Source organism: Salmo salar, chromosome 10 (genome assembly GCF_965601325.2).
Source record: "Salmo salar chromosome 10, fSalSal1, whole genome shotgun sequence".
Lineage (NCBI taxonomy): Eukaryota > Metazoa > Chordata > Actinopteri > Salmoniformes > Salmonidae > Salmo > Salmo salar.
Genome location: NC_138300.1, coordinates 107072682 through 107091412, shown reverse-complemented (window position 1 = coordinate 107091412; position 18731 = coordinate 107072682). Strand labels below are relative to the sequence as shown.

At 49.0% G+C, this 18731-nt stretch overlaps 1 protein-coding gene across 6 annotated transcripts in view; it reads right to left on the bottom strand.

Annotated features, from left to right (window-relative positions):
* Positions 1-18731, bottom strand: part of LOC106561377 (FYVE, RhoGEF and PH domain-containing protein 4) — a 108445-nt gene that overhangs the window by 14976 nt on the left and 74738 nt on the right. For 5 of the 6 annotated variants that reach the window (XR_006757071.2, XM_014125258.3, XM_014125259.3 and 2 more), the window contains exon 3: positions 15434-15623. Coding sequence is in view for 4 of the 6 variants with exons in the window: in XM_014125258.3 (XP_013980733.3) it covers positions 15434-15623 (190 nt within the window). In the remaining 2 variants the exon portion in view is untranslated. Of the gene's footprint in view, positions 1-15433; positions 15624-18731 lie in introns of those variants that run through there. The other variant, XM_045688334.2, reaches the window with a different exon arrangement.

Genomic DNA, 18731 nt, shown 5'->3' with positions numbered 1-18731 from the left:
CCACTATCCAGCACTGTCCGCCACTATCCAACACTGTCCGCCACTATCCAACACTGTCCGCCACGATCCAGCACTGTCCGCCACGATCCAGCACTGTCCGCCACTATCCAGCACTGTCCGCCACTATCCAGCACTGTCCGCCACTATCCAGCACTGTCCGCCACTATCCAGCACTGTCCGCCACTGTTCAGCACTGTCCGCCACTATCCAGCACTGTTCAGCACTGTCCGCCACTGTCCAGCACTGTCCGCCACTGTTCAGCACTGTCCGCCGCTGTCCACCACTGTCCATGACTGTCCGCCACTATCCAGCACTGTCCGCCACTATCCAGCACTGTCCGCCACTGTTCAGCACTGTCCGCCACTGTTCAGCACTGTCCGCCACTGTTCAGCACAGTCCGCGGCTGTCCGCCACTGTCCATGACTGTCCGCCACTATCCAGCACTGTCCGCCACTATCCAGCACTGTCCGCCACTATCCAGCACTGTCCGCCACTATCCAGCACTCTCCGCCACTGTTCAGCACTGTCCGCCACTATCCAGCACTGTTCAGCACTGTCCGCCACTGTCCAGCACTGTCCGCCACTGTTCAGCACTGTCCGCCACTGTCCGCCACTGTCCAGCACTGTCCGCCACTATCTAGCACTGTCCATGACTGTCCGCCACTATCCAGCACTGTCCGCCACTGTCCATGACTGTCCGCCACTATCCAGCACTGTCCGCCACTTCGCAGCACTATCCACCACTGCCCAGCGCTATCCACCACTGCCCAACACAATCCACCACTGCCTACCACTATCCACCACTGTCCAGCGCTATCCACCACTGCCTACCACTATCCACCACTGCCCAGCGCTATCCACCACTATCCACCACTGCCTACCACTATCCACCACTGCCCAGCGCTATCCACCACTATCCACCACTGCCTACCACTATCCACCATTGCCCAGTGCTATCCACCACTATCCACCACTGTCCACCACTGCCCAATACTTTCCACCACTGCCCAGCACTGTCCACCACTATCCACCACTGCCCACCACTATCCAGCATTATCCACCACTGCCCAACACAATCCACCACTGCCCACCACTATCCAGCATTATCCACCACTATCCGCCACTGCCTACCACTATCCACCACTGCCCAACACTATCCACCACTGCCCAACACAATCCACCACTATCCACCACTGCCCACCACTATCCACCACTGCCCAACACTATCCACCACTGCCCAACACTATCCACCACTGCCCAACACAATCCACCACTATCCACCACTGCCCACCACTATCCACCACTGCCCACCACTATCCAGCACTATCCACCACTGCCCAGCACTGTCCGCCACTATCCAGCACTGTCCGCCACTATCCAGCACTGTCCGCCACTATCCAGCACTGTCCGCCACTATCCAGCACTGTCCGCCACTATCCAGCACTGTCCGCCACTATCCAGCACTGTCCGCCACTATCCAGCACTGTCCGCCACTATCCAGCACTGTCCGCCACTGTCCAGCACTGTCCGCCACTGTCCAGCACTGTCCGCCACTGTCCAGCACTGTCCGCCACTGTTCAGCACTGTCCGCCACTGTTCAGCACTGTCCGCCACTGTTCAGCACTGTCCGCCACTGTTCAGCACTGTCTGCCACTATCCAGCACTGTCCGCCACTGTCCATGACTGTCCGCCACTATCCAGCACTGTCCGCCACTATCCAGCACTGTCCGCCACTATCCAGCACTGTCCGCCACTATCCAGCACTGTCCGCCACTGTCCATGACTGTCCGCCACTATCCAGCACTGTCCGCCACTATCCAGAACTGTCCGCCACTGTCCAGCACTGTCCGCCACTGTCCAGCACTGTCCGCCACTGTTCAGCACTGTCCGCCACTATCCAGCACTGTCCGCCACTGTCCATGACTGTCCGCCACTGTTCAGCACTGTCCGCCACTGTTCAGCACAGTCCGCCACTGTTCAGCACTGTCCGCCGCTGTCCGCCACTGTCCATGACTGTCCGCCACTATCCAGCACTGTCCGCCACTATCCAACACTGTCCGCCACGATCCAGCACTGTCCGCCACGATCCAGCACTGTCCGCCACGATCCAGCACTGTCCGCCACTATCCAGCACTGTCCGCCACTATCCAGCACTGTCCGCCACTATCCAGCACTGTCCGCCACTATCCAGCACTGTCCGCCACTATCCAGCACTGTCCGCCACTATCCAGCACTGTCCGCCACTGTTCAGCACTGTCCGCCACTATCCAGCACTGTTCAGCACTGTCCGCCACTGTCCAGCACTGTCCGCCACTGTTCAGCACTGTCCGCCACTGTTCAGCACTGTCCGCCACTGTTCAGCACTGTCCGCCACTGTTCAGCACTGTCCGCCACTGTTCAGCACTGTCCGCCACTGTCCATGACTGTCCGCCACTATCCAGCACTGTCCGCCACTGTCCATGACTGTCCGCCACTGTTCCGCACAGTCCGCCACTATCCAGCACTGTCCGCCACTGTTCAGCACAGACCGCCACTATCCAGCACTGTCCGCCACTGTTCAGCACAGACAGCCACTATCTAGCACTGTCCGCCTCTGTCCATGACTGTCCGCCACTATCCAGCACTGTCCGCCACTGTCCAGCACTGTCCGCCACTGTCCAGCACTGTCCGCCACTGTTCAGCACTGTCCGCCACTATCCAGCACTGTCCGCCACTGTCCATGATTGTCCGCCACTGTTCAGCACTGTCCGCCACTGTTCAGCACAGTCCGCCACTGTTCAGCACAGTCCGCCGCTGTCCGCCACTGTCCATGACTGTCCGCCACTATCCAGCACTGTCCGCCACTATCCAACACTGTCCGCCACTATCCAACACTGTCCGCCACGATCCAGCACTGTCCGCCACGATCCAGCACTGTCCGCCACTATCCAGCACTGTCCGCCACTATCCAGCACTGTCCGCCACTATCCAGCACTGTCCGCCACTATCCAGCACTGTCCGCCACTGTTCAGCACTGTCCGCCACTATCCAGCACTGTTCAGCACTGTCCGCCACTGTTCAGCACTGTCCGCCACTGTTCAGCACTGTCCGCCACTGTTCAGCACTGTCCGCCGCTGTCCACCACTGTCCATGACTGTCCGCCACTATCCAGCACTGTCCGCCACTATCCAGCACTGTCCGCCACTGTTCAGCACTGTCCGCCACTGTTCAGCACAGTCCGCGGCTGTCCGCCACTGTCCATGACTGTCCGCCACTATCCAGCACTGTCCGCCACTATCCAGCACTGTCCGCCACTATCCAGCACTGTCCGCCACTATCCAGCACTCTCCGCCACTGTTCAGCACTGTCCGCCACTATCCAGCACTGTTCAGCACTGTCCGCCACTGTCCAGCACTGTCCGCCACTGTTCAGCACTGTCCGCCACTGTCCGCCACTGTCCAGCACTGTCCGCCACTATCTAGCACTGTCCATGACTGTCCGCCACTATCCAGCACTGTCCGCCACTGTCCATGACTGTCCGCCACTATCCAGCACTGTCCGCCACTTCGCAGCACTATCCACCACTGCCCAGCGCTATCCACCACTGCCCAACACAATCCACCACTGCCTACCACTATCCACCACTGTCCAGCGCTATCCATCACTGCCTACCACTATCCACCACTGCCCAGCGCTATCCACCACTATCCACCACTGCCTACCACTATCCACCACTGCCCAGCGCTATCCACCACTATCCACCACTGCCTACCACTATCCACCACTGCCCAGTGCTATCCACCACTATCCACCACTGTCCACCACTGCCCAATACTTTCCACCACTGCCCAGCACTGTCCACCACTATCCACCACTGCCCACCACTATCCAGCATTATCCACCACTGCCCAACACAATCCACCACTGCCCACCACTATCCAGCATTATCCACCACTATCCGCCACTGCCTACCACTATCCACCACTGCCCAACACTATCCACCACTGCCCAACACAATCCACCACTATCCACCACTGCCCACCACTATCCACCACTGCCCAACACTATCCACCACTGCCCAACACAATCCACCACTATCCACCACTGCCCACCACTATCCACCACTGCCCACCACTATCCACCACTGCCCACCACTATCCAGCACTATCCACCACTATCCAGCACTATCCACCACTGCCCAGCACTGTCCGCCACTATCCAGCACTGTCCGCCACTATCCAGCACTGTCCGCCACTATCCAGCACTGTCCGCCACTGTCCAGCACTGTCCGCCACTGTCCAGCACTGTCCGCCACTGTTCAGCACTGTCCGCCACTGTTCAGCACTGTCCGCCACTATCCAGCACTGTCCGCCACTGTTCAGCACTGTCTGCCACTATCCAGCACTGTCCGCCACTGTCCATGACTGTCCGCCACTATCCAGCACTGTCCGCCACTATCCAGCACTGTCCGCCACTATCCAGCACTGTCCGCCACTGTCCATGACTGTCCGCCACTATCCAGCACTGTCCGCCACTGTCGATGACTGTCCGCCACTGTTCCGCACAGTCCGCCACTATCCAGCACTGTCCGCCACTGTTCAGCACAGACCGCCACTATCCAGCACTGTCCGCCACTGTTCAGCACAGACCGCCACTATCTAGCACTGTCCGCCTCTGTCCATGACTGTCCGCCACTATCCAGCACTGTCCGCCACTGTCCAGCACTGTCCGCCACTGTCCAGCACTGTCCGCCACTATCCAGCACTGTCCGCCACTGTCCATGACTGTCCGCCACTGTTCAGCACTGTCCGCCACTGTTCAGCACAGTCCGCCACTGTTCAGCACTGTCCGCCGCTGTCCGCCACTGTCCATGACTGTCCGCCACTATCCAGCACTGTCCGCCACTATCCAACACTGTCCGCCACTATCCAACACTGTCCGCCACGATCCAGCACTGTCCGCCACGATCCAGCACTGTCCGCCACTATCCAGCACTGTCCGCCACTATCCAGCACTGTCCGCCACTATCCAGCACTGTCCGCCACTATCCAGCACTGTCCGCCACTATCCAGCACTGTCCGCCACTGTTCAGCACTGTCCGCCACTGTCCGCCACTGTTCAGCACTGTCCGCCACTGTTCAGCACTGTCCGCCACTGTTCAGCACTGTCCGCCACTGTTCAGCACTGTCCGCCACTGTCCGCCACTGTCCAGCACTGTCCGCCACTATCCAGCACTGTCCATGACTGTCCGCCACTATCCAGCACTGTCCGCCACTATCCATGACTGTCCGCCACTATCCAGCACTATCCGCCACTGCCCAGCGCTATCCACCACTGCCCAGCGCTATCCACCACTATCCACCACTGCCTACCACTACCCACCACTGCCCAGTGCTATCCACCACTATCCACCACTGCCCAATACTTTCCACCACTGCCCAGCACTGTCCACCACTATCCACCACTGCCCACCACTATCCAGCATTATCCACCACTGTCCACCACTATCCACCACTGCCCACCACTATCCAGCATTATCCACCACTATCCGCCACTGCCTACCACTATCCACCACTGCCCAACACTATCCACCACTGCCCAACACAATCCACCACTATCCACCACTGCCCACCACTATCCACCACTGCCCAACACTATCCACCACTGCCCAACACAATCCACCACTATCCACCACTGCCCACCACTGCCCACCACTATCCAGCACTATCCACCACTGCCCACCACTATCACCACTGCCCACCACTATCCACCAATGCCCACCACTGCCCACCACTATCCACCACTGTCCACCACTATCCATGACTGCCCACCACTATCCACCACTGTCCACCACTATCCACGACTGCCCACCACTATCCACCACTGCCCACCACTATCCACGACTGCCCATCACCATCCACCACTGCCCACCACTATCCACGACTGCCCACCACTATCCACGACTGCCCACCACTATCCACGACTGCCCACCATTATCCATGACTGCCCACCACTATCCACGACTGCCCACCACTATCCATGACTGCCCACCACTATCCACCACTGCCCACCACTATCCACGACTGCCCACCACTATCCATGACTGCCCACCACTATCCACGACTGCCCACCATTATCCATGACTGCCCACCACTGTCCACCACTATCCAGCACTGCCCAGCACTATTGTTTGGTCGATAGACTGTTGGTCAACTGAGATTTCTTTAGTCGAGCAGTGGTAAATATCAAAACAGTTTTTCATGGTGTACAAGACACCTGTCTGATTCGCGCCTGTCTGAGTGGACTAATCAATTATGGAGGCCGTGGGGATGGCTCAGTCCATCACTCGAAGACGTGCTACTGAAATTGTATATGGTTATATTATATAAGAACAATGGTGCAACACTAATCATTTTTTACATTTTAAATGTGCTTTTCACCCGTGTTGGATAGTGGTCGCTGTTCACGGTTCTGAAACACATCAGTGTGCTGTTGAATTGGCGCCTTTTCCTAGACCATGTTGCTATGTGCATAATAGCAATGTTAACTGGTATATTGATGTTGGGAAGAATGCGGCGGAGGCAGCAGCTGAATGAGGAGATGAGAAAACAGGCCTTGCCTTATTGTCTAGGAAAAGCGAGGAAACCCCAACTTAATTAGGTCTCTGGTATGATTTAGAATTAATTTAGTGTTGTTTTACACTGTTCCAAATTGTCAGAAAAATTATATTTATAATAATAACCCTCCTTTTTCTTGATCTCCTAATTGCTATCATTACTATTATTATTGTGATCATAATTACAATAATAAGTAATGTCATCATTAGTATGCTTAGTATAGCAGCCTTGTATAACCACCATTGAGCTGTAGGCCTAAGTGCACATCCTATTTATTCTTAATACCATAACTTACTTAGGCCTATATTTTTCCTAAACACTAATGAATGTGACTGTTTTTAGTCTTTGCTGTAATAAAGGCTTAACAAAAAAATATTACAACAGACTCTCTGGTACGCTGATCATTTATTTAGTGTTGTTTACATTGTTCCAAACGGTCAGAATAATTTTTTGGTAATCTAACAGCACCTGTTTGGCGCACACAATATGCACTCAGCGCTTGCTCCTTACCTTATTTTTCTTGAACTCCACAACTAGTCAAATTTATTCCACACACCTGACTTCCCCTTTACCTCCTGAGCAACCAGTAAACATTGCCCCGTTTTGAGTTTATTTGTCAAGTCCTCTGCATTCATTTTGCTGTTTCTGTGTTCGGAGTTTGTTATAACCAGTTTATTGATGTGATTATGATATGCTATAGGTCAGGCCCTATTGGTCACGTGCATACGATGCATACATCAAATTCAATTTTATTTATCACATGCGCCGAATACAACTGGTCTAGAACTTACAGTGAAATGCTTACTTACAAGCCCTTAACCAACGATGTAGTTTTAAGAAAATACCTAAAAAAAAATAATTAAGAAAAAAGTAAGAGATGAGAAAAACAAACAATTAAAGAGCAGCAGTGAATAACAATAGCAGGGCTATATACAGGGGGTTCCGGTACAGAGTCAATGTGTCAATGTGCAGGGGCACCGGTTTCGAGGTAATTTAGATAATTATGTACTATACATGCAGGTAGGTTTGTTGAAGTGGCTATGCAAAGATAATAACAGAGAGAAGTTGCAGCGTGTGGGGGGGTGCAAATAGTCTGGGTAGCCATTTGATTAGCTGTTCAGGAGTCTTATGGCTTGGGGGTAGAAGCTGTTTAGAAGCCTCTTGGACCTAGACTTGGCGCTCCGGTACTGCTTGCCGTGCGGTAGCAGAGAGAACAGTCTATGACTAGGGTGGCTGGAGTCTTTGACGAGTTTTAGGGCCTTCCTCCGACACCGCCTGGTATAGAGGTCCTGGATGGCAGGAAGCTTGGCCCCGGTGATGTACTGGGCCGTACGCACTACCCTCTGTAGAGCCTTGCAGGTCGGAGACGGAGCAGTTGCCATACCAGGCAGTGATGCATCCCACCACGATGCTCTCAATGGTGCAGCTGTAAAATCTTTTGAGGACCCATGCTCCTGAGGGGGAATAGGTTTTGTTGTGCCCTCTTCACGACTGTCTTGGTGTGCTTGGACAATGTTAATTTGTTGTTTATGTGGACGCCAAGGAACTTGAAGCTCTCAACCTGCTCCACTACAGCCCCGTCAGTGAGAATGGGGGCATGCTCGGTTCTCTTTTTCCTGTAGTCCACAATCATCTCCTTTGTCTTGATCACGTTGAGGGAGAGGTTGTGGTCCTTTCACCACATGGTCAGGTCTCTGACCTCCTCCCTATAGGCTGTCTCATCGTTGTCAGTGATCAGGGACCACTGTTGTGTCATCAGCAAACTTAATGGTGGTGTTGGAGTTGTGCCTGGCCGTGCAGTCATGAGTGAACAGGGAGTACAGGAGGGGACTGAGCACGCACCCCTGAGGGGCCCTATGGTGGGGCACTATGGTGTTGAACGCTGAGCTGTAGTCAATGAATAGCATTCTCACATCAGTGTTCCTTTTGTCCAGGTGGGAAAGGGCAGTGTGGAGTGCAATAGAGATTGCATCATCTGTGGATCTGTTGGTGCAGTATGCAAATTGGAGTGGGTCTAGGGTTTCTGGGATAATGGTGTTGATGTGATCAATGACCAGACTTTCAAAGCATTTCATGGCTACAGACTTGAGTGCTACGGGTCGGTAGTCATTTAGGCAGGTTACCTTAGTGTTCATGGGCACAGGGACTATGGTGGTCTGCTTGAAACATGTTGGTATTTCAGACTCGGACAGGGAGAGGTTGAAAATATCAGTGAAGACACTTGCCAGTTGGCCAGCACATGCTCGGAGTACACGTCCTGGTAATCCATCTGGCCCAGCAGCCTTGTGAATGTTGACCTGTTTAAAGGTCTTACTCAAATCGGCTGCGGAGATCGTGATCACACAGTCATCCGGAACAGTTGATGCTCTCATGCATGTTTCAGTGTTACTTGCCTCGAAGCGAGCATAGAAGTTATTTAGCTCGTCTGGTAGGCTCGTGTCACTGGGCAGCTCTCGGCTGTGCTTCCCTTTGTAGTCTGTAATAGTTTGACATGTGTCACGTAAAGAAAGCAAGGGTTGAGGGAATAGGGAATGTTTTTCCTAAACAAATGAGGGATTTTGGTAACAGGACTTTTCAGTCAGAAATGGCTGTAATTATGTTGCAGCTTCAGCAACACAGACAGAGCAATAAACACTGTTGATGTGTGGTGGTCGCTGCAGCAGGGAGGAGAGAGAGTCAACGGGTGCTAGTCACAGTCTCTCACTGTTCTTTTTTTAACACAGCAAGTCTGAGCCAGCCCGGCACAATCGAATCAATTGCTATCGGTCTCCCACTAGTCATTTGTGTGTCTTAATTATTAATTTACGTAATCTTCCTGTCCGGTTTTGTGTCGGGGGGCTAGGTTCAGTCTGTTATATCTGGTGTAATTCTCCTGTCTTATCTGGTGTCCTGTGTGAATTTAAGTATGCTCTCTCTCCTTTTCTGCCTCCCTTCCCGGAGGACCTGAGCCCTAGGACCATGCCTCAGGACTACCTGGCCTGACGACTCCTGGCTGCCTACAGTCCACCTGGTCGTGCTGCTGCTCCAGTTTCAACTGTTCTGCCTGCAGCTATGGAACCCTGACCTGTTCACCGGATGTGCTACCTTGTCCCGGACCTGCTGTTTTAGACACTCTCTCTCTCGCTCTACTGCACCTGCTGTCTCGACCTCTGAATGCTTGGCTATGAAAAGCTAACTGACATTTACTCCTGAGGTGCTGACCTGTTGCACCCTCTACAACCACTGTGATTATTATTTGACCCTGCTGGTCATCTATGAACGTTTGAACATCTTGAAGAACAAGAACAAGGCCATGTACTCTTATAATCTCCACCGGGCACAACCAGAAGAGGACTGGCCACCCCTCAGAGCCTGGTTCCTCTCTAAGTTTTTCCCTAGGCTCCTGCCTTTCTAGGGAGTTTTTCCTAGCCACTGAGCTTCTACATCTGCATTACTTGCTGTTTGGGGTTTTAGGGTGGGTTTCTGTAGGGTTTTATACAGTAAATAAATACATTTGATATGGTTGATTTGATTAAAACACATAGGATGTGTCTATATATGGAAAAATACACGTTTTAAAATTTCGACCAGACGACTCTTGGTCGGCGACCGGGAGACCCATAAGGCGGCGCACAATTGGCCCAGCATCTTCCGGGTTAGGAGTCGCTCTAGCGACTGGTGACTTCGGTCACCAGTTGTACGGTGTTTCTTCAACACATTGGTGCGGCTGACTTGCGAGCAGTGTGTCAAGAAGCAGTGCGGGAGTTGCAGTGGTGGGACAAGACTAACTACCAATTGGGGACAAAAAGGGGTAAAATGTTTTTTCCAAAATGTAAAAAAAAACAAGATTTGTAATTCATAACATATCATTCGAAATCCACAAATGAACATATAATACTAAATGGAGTTTCCCGGATTTACATACAGAATAATAAGAAATGTTCTGAGACGAGGTTACAGCATCCAGAATATTTTGGTGTCTCATTCATTTTGTTGGTTAAGACAGTTGTGCCTGCATCCATATTGGATCTAATATCCCTAGCGAATTGAGTTTGATCATCTGTTGTTGTCTGCTTGATTTACAGCAGTGTTTCGTTAGATTTAAAAGAGAAAGCATCAAGGTGATGAGTTCATGTGCCTTGGATTGAACACCAGTCTACCGTGCACAATTGGGTGCAACACCCAACGCTCTTACTATTAATTATTCTGGATATAATGACAAAAAATGACAAAGCCTATAGGGCTTATTCACAATATTTTCTGGCAATGAAATAACATGACAAATACAGTTTGTTTTCCATGTTACACCTGTAATTTTAAAACAACAGAAGGGGCTTGAAGAAGCCTACTTGAACTTGAAGCTCAGAAATTCAAGTACTGGAATAAGCCTTCCTTGAAAATCAGACATTTCCTCAATTTGGTGCTTGAACAGTCCTTGTAACTATTGTAGCCAATTTACAAGTTCTCCTGCTCCCTTATAATTATCCGTGATTTCATTTTTGATGCGTGTTTGTGAGAGATGTGGCTGGCCACTTTCATTTGTTTCGCTAGTATTTTGCGGTAAAACCATGTGTGGTTATTATGAGGACGACAACATCTAATGTTGGCTTCACCTTGGCTTTCCATACAAATCCTTGCATTTGTATGGAAAGAAAGAACCTGGTTTTTGGTCACTTTGTCATTATAAAACAGCAACGGTGAGATTAACGATACTGCTATTCATGGATTTATTATGTTTGCCTATGTTTTATTATGTGTGCCTGCATCAGCCAAATAGGCTACAGAAAAATGGCCGTGCATGCATCCAAACTATTTAGTCAGGCAATGTCCACATTATTCTCACATATTTTAGAATGTAATAATAATTCTAATTTCAAGGCCTTAAAAAAAGTATTATTCTTAAAGTGGGAATGGCCTACTTTTTCTTTTCCAGTTGTTGCATGCTTTTTGGTGGAGGGTGGTTCTATATGTACAATGATATAAATTATACAATTTTATAACTTTGAGGTTCTTGAAAATGACAATTGAATGCTTGAAAAAGTTCCTGAAAGTCCTTGAATTTGACTTGCCAATGTCTGTATGAACCCTGCTGAAAGGATGTATAGTCCTAGACCTATGTTGGTGTATAGCTGGAGTTATGGGCCAATTTGCATATATTCACTGTGGAACTGCATTGTGGAAGTGCATGAAAAACATTTTTATTTTTCTTTCAAACCATTTTGACATTTTTATCCCAATGCTACACATTGGCTCCATTATTTATAGAAAGACGCACATTGGAAAATGCCATTGAAACGCTTGAGTGAGGCAATGTGTTTCACATATTCTCCTCATAAACTTGGCTTTAGAAAATTCTGTTAACTTTCCAAAAGATGTACAGAAGACCAATTCACCTTAATGCACCTCAGTATGTATACAGTAGTATAATTATAACATTATACTGTGTTATACATTGTACAGTGGCCTACTTGGTGTGTGAAATGCTGACTGCTCATAATTTGCAGATAAATGTTGACACATCAACAAGGATCAAGAGGCAGAGCAATTTGTGACTTGTTTTGGTAATCAGTGGCTGTATTGGAGGGGGAGTGGTTTCACCTCTTTTCGGAGTCTATATAACCAGCTTCTCAGGCTCCACCTCAGTGTGCTTCATTCTATAGCCAGAGCAGGGTTTCCCAAAGTTGGTCCTGGGGCCACCCCCTGGGTGAACATTTGGTGTTTGCCCTAGCACTAGAAAGCTCAAATAACCAACTCATCATCAAGCTTTGATTATTTGAATCAGCTGTGTAGTGCAGCATTTGGAACTGCCGATCTGTGGTCAAGAATGCAGAGTTCATCTCGGCCTATGCTGCCCTTCAGTCCCTTGACTTTTTGGCCCTGATGGAGACATGGGATGTAGAAGCAGATGTAGAAGCTCAGTGGCTAGGAAAAACTCCCTAGAAAGGCAGGAGCCCCCAGAGAACACTGCTACTCCAGCTGCTCTCTCTTCATCTGACTATGTTTTTCTCTCATAGTCCGAGAGCATGTGCCGTCGCAATCTTCGCTCTCTCTCTCCCACTACTCTCTCCTCTTCTATCTATCCTATCATCTCTCCCTTCTGCTAAATCCTTCTCCCTCCTGTCTCCTGATTCTGCCTCTCGACCCTACTCTCCTCCCTTTCTGAATCCTATGACTTGCACCGTCCCCATTCCCCCCCGGGCCGGCCGGCTCGCCCCTCCCCTCCTGCTTCATGGCTGAGTAACTCATTGCGAGCTTACAGAATGAGGCTGCGGGCAGCTGAGCCAAAATGGAGGAAAACTAAACTTCCAGAAGACATGTCACCCTTTCACTCCCTCTTCTCTAACTTGAGCGTGCTGTCTCTGATCAACATTCTCGTTATCTCTCTCAGAACGATCTTCTTGACTCTAACCAGTCAGGCTTCAAGATGGGTCACTCAACCGAGACTGCTCTTCTCTGTGTCACAGAGGCTCTCCGCACTGTCAAAGCGGCCTCTCTCTCTCTGTTCTCATCCTCCTAGATCTATCCGTTGTCTTTGACACTGTGAACCATCAGAGCGTCTTCTCCACCCTCTCAGGGCTGAGCATCCTACCTGGCGGGGTGTTCCTACCAGGCGATGTGGAGAGGATCTATGTCTTCACGTACTCTCACTACTGGTGTCCCTCAGGACTCAATTCTAGACCATCTCCTCTTCTCTCTACACAGTCACTCGGCTCCATCATATCGTCACATGGTCTCTCCTATCATTGCTATGTGGATGACACTACTTTTCTCCTTCCCTACTTCTGACACCTGGGTGGCGGCATGCATCTCTGTGTGCCTGGCAGATATCTGAACTTGGATGTCAGCCCACCACCTCAAGCCCAACCTTGACAAAAATGGAGCTGCTCTTCCTCCCGGGGGAGGCCTGCCCGCTCAAAGACCTCTCCATCACGGTTGACAACTCCACAGTGTCGCCCTCCCAGAGTGCAAAGAACCTTGGCGTGACCCCGGACAACATCAAAGCAGTGACTAGCTCCTGCAGGTTCATGCTCTACAACATCCGTAGAGTACGACCCTACCTCACACAGGAAGTGGTGCAGGTCCTAATCCAGACACTTGTCCTCTCCTGTCAGGACTATTGCAACTCGCTGTTGGCTGGGCTCCCTGATTGTGCCATCAAACCCCTGCAACTTATCCAGAACGCTACAGCCCGTTTGGTTTTCAACCTTCCCAAGTTCTCTCATGTCACGCCGCTCCTCCGCACACTCCACTGGCTTCCAGTCGAAGCTCGCATCCACTACAAGACCATGGTGCTTACCTACGGAGCAGCAAGAGGAACTTCCCCTTCCTACCTTCAGGCTATGCTCAAACCCTACACCCCAACCCGAGCACTCAGTTCTGACACCTCAGGTCTCTTGGCCCTCCCACCCGTACAGGAGGGCAGCTCCCGCTCAGCCCAGTCCAAGCACTTCTCTGTCCTGGCACCCCAATGGTGGAACTAGCTTCCCCCTGAAGCTAGGTCAGCAGGGTGCCTGCCCAGCTTCTGAAAACATCTGAAACCCTACCTCTACAAACAGTACCCCCCCTTTATCTCTGACTCTATTGATAGCTACTTTGAGGAAAAATATACTTTCTATGCATGTGATATGTGATTGTCCCACTTAGCTATCTTAAGATGAATGCACTAACTGTAAAATGCTCTGGATTAGAGCGTCTGCTAAATGACTGAAATGTAAATTAACGGAGAGGCTTTATTGCTACATTAATAGTTTCACATGCTGGATTTCCAGGTTTCCTTTCCTAAGAATAACTACGCCAATTCTATTCCTTATAGGCTATCCTTCTTCTGATGAAAACAATTCACTGTGAGGATGAGCTTGTAGCTCCAGAGATCTTAGTTGGCCTGTAGAGGCCTCGGTTGGCAGTGCTGGATGGAGTGGGGTAATGATGCTGGCTCAATGCTGTTGGACTGCACTGCATAAGCGTTTCACACAAGGGCACCATTGTTTCTGCCTCTCAAGCACTCACTAATGGGTCTCCTCACATGCTGCTAAAATCACCACTCAGACTTGTAACCAAGCAGGAATGAAATCAAAAACTTCTTAAAGTCATAGGAAAATAGATGAAGACAGGTGACACAATAGATAGCTACAATGCTTATAATAAATTAGCAACAAGTGTTTGTTTATTGAAATCACAACTAATGCCGTTTTGAGAATTGCTGTGTTGCTGTAGAGGAAACACTTATCCTTGCCCTTCTGGGACAAATGACAATAGACAGATTCACATAACCAAACCTTTTGATCAAGGAGCCAATCTAACAATCTGAGACAGGAATCGAAACATGATATAAAGTTTGTATTAAAATCCTACCTCTTTCTTCTAGACTTCATCCTACAGCAGTGAGCTCTCTCCCACAAGTGAGGGAGCTGATTTTCTGCTCTGTACAAATCTCTTTTCATCCTCCACTCACACTTTGACTTGTGAAACACAAGCTGATATCAACAAAAAAGGGCTGAAAGTGACTTCTGTTTTTTAGTTAATCTTCTAAATAGTAAGGGATATTAGGAAATATAAACGTTTCCGTTTGCATGGTTTGACGTTACACTGATTACTACTCATGTCCACCTGAATAAGGTATTTTGTTTATTACGATAAGGCCTCAAGTGATGTAAATAGATGTATCCATGTCGAATTACTCTCTCTTTCTCTCTCTTAGCAGTTAGTATACTCTTTTACACATTCACAACAGCAAGAACACACAAGGGCAATCATTTCACACATATTTGAGTTAGGGCTGTATCTCGGCTAGGGTCTAATTTATCATTTTCTCCCCTACCCACTTTGTACTCCACTTTTCTCCCTGATTGGTGCTCTACCTGTTCTCCTCAAAGTGGTTGATGAGCTCCAAGACTTTGGAGGGTTTCTCCCGGCTCTTCCCCGTCACCGGCCCTCCTCCTCCCTCCTCCATGGTGGCTCTGAAGAGTCCTCTCTCCATGCGCCCCAACGCCAGCAGGGGGCCAGCAGGCACCGTCACCTGGCTCTGGAGGTGCGCTGGCTTCGAAGGCACTGGGGGGATGATGGGAGAAGGTCAAAGGTCAGCTGTCAGGGCTAGAGAGGTCAGTTGGTTTTTAGGTTGGTCACTCAGGGGCCTCTCTATTAATGTACTGAAGATGGGATAGGAGCCCAATACACATCCCCCATCAGCATTGTACAGTATGTGGACTGTGTTTTGTGGAGTTTTGTGTTGTCATGTATACTTCCAACACAAGGTGGCAGCACAGGTTACTAAAAGCTAGTCTCGTTCTAGAGTGTATGTGACATTGGGTCTATAAACCTGCAAAACATGGCTACTTTTCGGCATAACATTTAACACCCAGAATGAGATTAAAATTTAGCCATTACTATGGACTAGTAGTATCTTTATATGGCATGAACTGTTCTATAACCCATAGAGGGATTGGAAGGGCAATAATTTCCTTTCTTTTTCGGCATCAGACCTGCCGAATTCTCACTTGAAAATCGTTTGTGTGTTTAATAAGCTAAATTACAAATGCTGTTAAAATATTACCCCAAAGTGATCTGTTCTTGCAATTTGTCGTCTATGACATTTCAGATTTAAGCTCATATGATAATTCTTCATAAAGTAGTTTGGATGTAGTGAACTACTTTCTCAAAGTAACTTATTTAAGTAAACTATGTTTCTTTAAGGTAGCTAAACCTCTTCCAGTGTGAAGTAATTGGTAGCTTGGTAAACTACACTGAGTGTACAAAACATTAAGAACACCATCTCTTTCCATGACATAGACTGACCAGGTGAAAGCTATGATCTCTTATTGATGTTACTTGTTAAATCCACTTCAATCAGTGTAGATGAAGGGGAGGAGACAGGTTAAAGAAGGATTTTTAAGCCTCGAGACAATTGAGACATGGATTGCGTGTGTGCCATTCAAAGGGTGAAGGGGCAAGACAAAAGATTTAAGTGCCTTTGAATGAGCTATGGTAGTAGGTGCCAGGCGCACCGGTTTGTGTCAAGAACTGCAACGCTGCTGGGTTTTTCACCCTCAACAGTTTCCTGTGTGTATCAAGAATGGTCCACCACCCAAAGGACATCCAGCCAACTTTGACACAACTGTGGGAAGCATTGGAGTCAACATTGGCCAGCATCCCTGTGGAACGCTTTTGACACCTTGTAGAGGTCATGCCCCCAACGAATTGAGGATGTTCCGAGGGCAAAAGGGGGGGGGGGGGGGGGCAACTCAATATTAGGAAGGTGTTCCTAATGTTTTGTATACTCAGTGTATATATTTTCAGAGTAGCTTCCCCAACACTGGTAGAGGGTTAGAATTGTCCTTCTTATCTCTAGAGAATGATTTACTGTGTTCCAATAAAAGAGGAATGCAACATCACTAAAGTCAAGGTTTCACCAGTGTCACACCGTGTCTGGTTCCATAACTCGCTCTTCTGTGTCGCGAGAGCTGTTTTGTCATGTATGTTCTGAGTCACGTGTGAGTACTTATCTAGATGTAAACGAGTGTCAGTATGTCTGAACAGCACTGCTCTCAGCGCTCTGTTGTCTGTGTGGCTCAGGTGGTAAGGTTGTGGTAAAAGACTAAGCAGGGTTGGGGTCATTTCCAAATTCATTTGAAATTCCAATTCAATTCTTGAAATCACTCATGAAGTGGAGAATTTACGTTGAATTAAATTAAATGTAACAATCTTCAAGTTATGGAATTGGAATTAGACTGTTTTGACATTTTGCATTGGAATTGAATTGGAAATCCCAGTTAATGGAATTAATGCACATAGTATAAAACATTTACTGCACGATATGTTTTGAAACATGTCAACCTGTATTTCTATATTTCCAGCATAGCTAGGCTGTCTGAATAGTGACATGATCAGCCTGAAAGCCTGAGGGTTTTACATTCTAATTGGAATTTGCTACTCTTCCTGGGGTCCACACAAAACATGGAAACATGACATAATACAGAACATTAATAGACAAGAACAGCTCAAGGACAGAACTATATACATTTAACAACCTCACCCATAGCCTACAAATCAATACATACAGTCGTGACCAAAAGTTTTGAGAATGACACAAATATTCATTTTCAAAGTCTGCTGCTTCAGTTTGTATGATGGCAATTTGCATATACTGCAGAATGTTATGAAGAGTGATCAGATGAATTGCAATTAATTGCAAAGTCCCTCTTTGTCATGCAAATGAACTGAATCCCCCAAAAACATTTCCACTGCATTTCAGCCCTGCCACAAAAGGACCAGCTGATATCATGTCAGTGATTCTCTCGTTAACACAGGTGTGAGTGTTGACGAGGACAAGGCTGGAGATCACTCTGTCATGCCGACTGAGTAAGTAAGATTGAGTAAGTAAGATTGCACCTAAATCAACCATTTATCGGATCATCAAGAACTTCAAGGAGAGCAGTTCAATTGTTGTGAAGAAGGCTTCAGGGCGCCCAAGAAAGTCCAGCAAGCGCCAGGACGTCTCCTAAAATTGATTCAGCTGCGGAATCGGGGCACCACCAGTACAGAGCTTGTTCAGGAATGGCAGCAGGCAGGTGTGAGTTCATCTGCACGCACAGTGAGGCGAAGACTTTTAGAGGATGGCCTGGTGTCAAGAAGGGCAGCAAAGAAGCCACTTCTCTCCAGGAAAAACATCAGGGACAGACTGATATTCTACAGAAGGTACAGGGATTAGACTGCTGAGGACTGGGGTAAAGTCATTTTCTCTGATGAATCCCCTTTCCGATTGTTTGGGGCATCCGGAAAAAAGCTTGTCCGGAGAAGACAAGATGAGCGCTACCATCAGTCCTGTGTCATGCCAACAGTAAAGCATCCTGAGACCATTCATGTGTGGGGTTGCTTCTCAGCCAAGGGAGTGGGCTCACTCACAATTTTGCCTAAGAACACAGCCATGAATAAAGAATGGTACCAACACATCCTCCGAGAGCAACTTCTCCCAACCATCCAGGAACAGTTTGATGACAAACAATGCCCTTTCCAGCATGATGGAGCACCTTGCCATAAGGCAAAAGTGATAACCAAGTGGCTTGGGGAACAAAACATCGATATTTTGGGTCCATGGCCAGGAAACTCCCCAGACCTTAATCCCATTGAGAATTTGTAGTCAATCTTCAAGAGGCAGGTGGA